Source organism: Centruroides sculpturatus, unplaced genomic scaffold (genome assembly GCF_000671375.1).
Source record: "Centruroides sculpturatus isolate CEXI.00-Female unplaced genomic scaffold, Cexi_2.0 scaffold949, whole genome shotgun sequence".
In the NCBI taxonomy this organism is placed as follows: domain Eukaryota; kingdom Metazoa; phylum Arthropoda; class Arachnida; order Scorpiones; family Buthidae; genus Centruroides; species Centruroides sculpturatus.
The window spans coordinates 84,432-89,178 of NW_019385251.1; the positions used below are offsets into that span (position 1 = coordinate 84,432).

The window sequence follows — 4,747 nt, forward strand, 5'->3', positions numbered from 1 at the left end:
AATATCGTTTTCCTTCATTGCTTTCGTAAGAAACAATTATCTTCCGGAAAGAAAAACTGCATGGACTATGAAGAATTTTACTTGGTTTCTGTTACGCAGTCTAACATATCAAGGTAATTAAAAACAACAGCATAACAATTATTATTTTCGAAAATAAAGAAATTACTTTTCTCTATAATATGAAAGTTAGTAAAATTACATTCAAAATAGAAAATAAAAATCTTACATACATAGAAATTACAAATATTAACTAATTCTTTTTTTCGAAAATTGTATACAGTACATTATCTATTGTCTGTCACTAGCTTGTTTGACTCGTCAAGTATTTAGACATTCCAACGTAAAAATTGAGTAATTAGGTAATGCTGAGTAAGTATATAAGTCTACAATTGTTGTAATCTCTGGTTTTATAGTTTGTTTGTATCGGGAATTCTACAGAATAATTTTTTATAGTAAGTCGGGCCTTATTTAGTGTATTAACATGTCTTTCAGAACACCAATTTAATTCTTATTTATTATCAAACACACTTTTCATGCTGATTGCGAGAAAAATAGTTTTATAATGCTTATTTTTTTCATAATAACGATAACTGTAACAAAAAATCAAACGCATATAATAATGTTTCATAACTTCAAGTTAACTAACTGGTACTTGTGGTCTTTAATAATTTTTACAGGAGGAAAAATTGATTACGATAAAAGCACTTCATCAAGACTTATAATTGGAATTTGGTTGCTAGCAATAACTGTTCTAATATCAGCATACGGCGGGATTTTGTTTTCATACATGACATGTCCTATTTACGAAGAGGTGCCGAAAAATATCGAACAATTAGCCATTGCAGTGAAAAACGGGGAATATTCTTGTGGAACATTGTCAAATTCGGCATTGTCAGAGCTCATGTTGGTAAACAATTTAAAAGAATGTTATAATTACTGTTAATTCCTATGAATATATGTTTTAAATTTCACAAAAAAAAACCTTAATTATTTTTATTTTTAAAGAAGATACATACTTACACCTTCACAATTATAATTATTTATATATCATTTACAGAGGAAAAGTGAAGGAATGGTAACAATTTTAAGTGAGTATATAAGCAGTCATCCAGAGAAAAGTTTTTCTACTTTTCAAGAAGGAGTTCAACACATGCTACATCATAAATATGCGTATATCACGTCAGCATATTTTTTCGCTACCTTAAAAATGAGAGCAAATTCATTTGTCATTTTCGAAGATTTATTCATGTCTTATTCAATTGCATTTCCAATGAAGAAGAAATTCAAGTTTAAGAAGAAATTTAATAAAATGTAAGCATATTTTTGATATCGAAGATGCTTGAATGCTTACGTTATTAATATTATTCCAGTAGGATATGTCTTCGGTTCCATAGACCTTAATTTAACGAACAAAATTTCCTGTTATTTTGCCATAAGTATATGTTTATTTTTTATTTTAAAATAATTTTTGTATATGTAATTAATATGTATGTAAGGGACTTTCTTTCGTCTTTAACAGAAACTTTCTCGCGCGAATTACTTATTTAAATTTAGATTTTAATGTAATTTCCAGAGTAAACCCAGTAAGTTATGTATTTTTAAAGGTTTATTTTATAACAAATGCAGATTACCATCAAACGAATTTGATTTTAAATTTATTAGGAATTTCTAAAACAGCGAGTACAAAGTGTAAATTTATAAAATGTACAAATTCCTGTAAATATGTTGTCTTAAATCGCCATTTTATTCATGAATTTATCGATGTAGTCAATACTTTGATGTGTTGTATATTGGAGAACTTCATCAAATAGTATCGTGTCTTTTTGCAAAACTAAAATACCGCTTTAATTATGAACTTATTAAATATAAAAGCAACCAATTGAATTTTAGAAAAGATAAACGGTTTGTCCTAGAAATTGTGTATCTGTATTTCTTATAATAGAATTATAAATTCATACGTTGAGAAAAAAAAAAACAATTGTAGCTGAAGTTTCTCCGGACTGCCCATTAAATGTGTAATTGCAAAAACATTTTTACATGATAAAAAGGAATAACCATTTTTCACACATGCAATAAATCCTGTTACAATTTTTACTTGTTCTTCTTTGCGAATCTGAATTTTTATTGTACAAGTAAAGCAAGCAAGAAACGGTTTTGATGTTTAACCTTAAAGTTATCGTGTTAAATAAACTAATTTAATGTATATGTAAGCGTATATATATATATATATATATATTTGTAAAATTAAAAAAAACACTGTTAGAAATTTAAGACCAACGTCACACAACAGAAAGTAGAATGCTGTAAGACATAGGATGTAAAGACGTGCGAGTGATCTATTTTGAGAAGAGTTGCAGTTTCATATTACTGTGAATTACATATATGCACTGTAAATTACGATAATTGTATTAATTTCTATGTAAAAATTATCAATATTCTCTACTTTATATATTTATTTTTTCGGTTTATTTATTCAGGTTATATGTTTTAAATTTCACAAAAAAAAACCTTAATTATTTTTATTTTTAAAGAAGATACATACTTACGCCTTCACAATTATAATTATTTATATATCATTTACAGAGGAAAAGTGAAGGAATNTGCATCATCCAGAAGTCTTACTCAATTCGAATCAGCAAAGTTGCATAGCGTTATATTCTCGGAGACATCTGTTAATTTAAATTTCAATATACCCATTTACTCACCTTTTCTATTGTAAAATGAGTTGAATTCACACAGTTGTTATCTAATAGTGTAGAAGACCATCCTGAGTGTTGATTCTCTTCAACTATTCATTGCTCAGCATTACACTAATTACACTGCACACAGAAAACTTCCAGACTTATACTAAAGAAGTCAGGAAAATTCCAGGAACGTTTGCATTAACCAAATAGATTATATATAATAAAAACTTAACTATGATCTTCGAAATTTATACCATATTTTATACCACAATACTGTATTTTCCAATTTAATATATTACTTTAATTAACATTGCAAATGAAAATCAAGCTAAATATTCATGTTTTCGGTTTTTCATATGAAGCTTCAGAAAGCCAAATCTCGAAATTTGATAACGTTTACAATGGATTTTAAGGCTATTATTTTTTAATCATAAAATCAACCCGTGAAGCAACAAGTCGCCTTTGTAAAATCATCTATGAATTGAAAGGAACAATTAGAACGGAGAGTGAAAGCACACATTAGGTTCTACAGAAAAACAATATAGAAACCAGAAATGGAGAATCGATGTCGAAGTTAGAAGTCGAACTTTTTTATGATGGCAGAATCATTTCAGCTGACTCTCCATCTCTGAAAGAAGCAAACACAAAGTTCAAGAACCTCTGCTTGTCAATATTAACTTAAAATTTGGCTTCAAAAAAGATATTTTCCAGCTAATTTAAGACAGTGTTTAATGTCTTAACATATATTGATACAAAGTTAGTCAGAAATTTTTTTTCTGTCAGAACTTATATATTTCATTTTATCTTATGTGTCGAAGAGTAGTTATACTTTATTTAATAAATATTATTTTCTATCATTTGTGATAAAATTTACTTTTCTATTTAAATTGTTATAGTTTTAAGCATTTACCATTAAATTATGATTAAATTTTCATGTAGAACACGAGTCAGCCAGAAATTCTACTAAAATAAAAATTACTACTTTGGCAGTAAGTAATTTGTCATCTAAAAACAATAAGGATATAAACAAAACTTTTATATAAAATTGTTTAAATAAATTTGTAGATTTCTCCTTATTGCGAAGTTTATACGAGAAATAATCAGTTAATTGTTGATGGTCCCGATTTTAAAATATTAAGCATAGTTGCTCAGAAATTAAAAAACATCAAGTAAGTAAAAAAAACAGTTTATTAACCGTAAATAAGGTATTTTTACGTGTAAATATATACTGATTTTTAAAGGTTCGAAATCATTCAACCCATTGAAAAGAAATTTGGAAGTAAATTAAAAGATGGATCATGGAATGGTATAATGGGAAGAGTGCAGAGAAAAGTAAGATAATACTATATATCATATATTATTTTCATTTAAATAAAGACAGGTTTATGTTTCGCTATAGAAATAATTACAATTATAATATGTTCAAACAATAACATTTTGATTAAAATGTAAAAAATAGATATATTAAACATGAAAAATTGTCTTCATTGTTTGTTATATATAATTGCCAGCGTAAGTGAAAAACAATTAAAACATTTTCTCTGCGAGGGAATACAGATTTTGTTTCTGTCATTTAGACACGATAAAAAGGATAATGACTTTGTTTAAATATAATAAATATACGTATAATTATACAGTAGAGCGTCGATTTTCCGAATCAATTGGGGACTGGGGTTGTCCGGATAACTGATATTTCGGATAACTGATTTATGTACGAAAAAATAGTTTAACGTATCCGATGTCGAAATTTTTATCCGTTGCGTGTCGCTTCACTTTGAATTTTCGTCAATGTTAAGCCTAACAATGACTATTGTAGCGTTAAAAATTATTTTTTTATTTTGTACGAACAAAATAAATATATTGAAAAATATAAAAATAATAAAAAATTATACTTCAGATGTTAATCTAGTATCAAAAAACGTAAAATATTTGAGTAGCCCAAGACATAGCCAAAGATTGAACCGCCACAGCACTGGCGAAAATTTAAATTTGCCGACTGAAATTCTTTCGGATGATTGACGTTTCGGATGATTGACGTTTCGGATGATTGACTTTCGGAAAAT

At 27.2% G+C, this 4,747-nt stretch overlaps 1 protein-coding gene across 1 annotated transcript in view; it reads left to right on the forward strand.

Annotated features, from left to right (window-relative positions):
- Positions 1–6: 6 nt before the first annotated feature.
- Positions 7–4,747, forward strand: part of LOC111636729 (glutamate receptor ionotropic, delta-2-like) — an 11,985-nt gene continuing 7,244 nt past the window's right edge. The window contains exons 1-3 of the mRNA XM_023382039.1: positions 7–113; positions 678–907; positions 1,058–1,311. Of these exons, the coding sequence (XP_023237807.1) occupies positions 68–113; positions 678–907; positions 1,058–1,311 (530 nt within the window). The 5' untranslated portion in view covers positions 7–67. The remainder of the gene's footprint in view (positions 114–677; positions 908–1,057; positions 1,312–4,747) is intronic.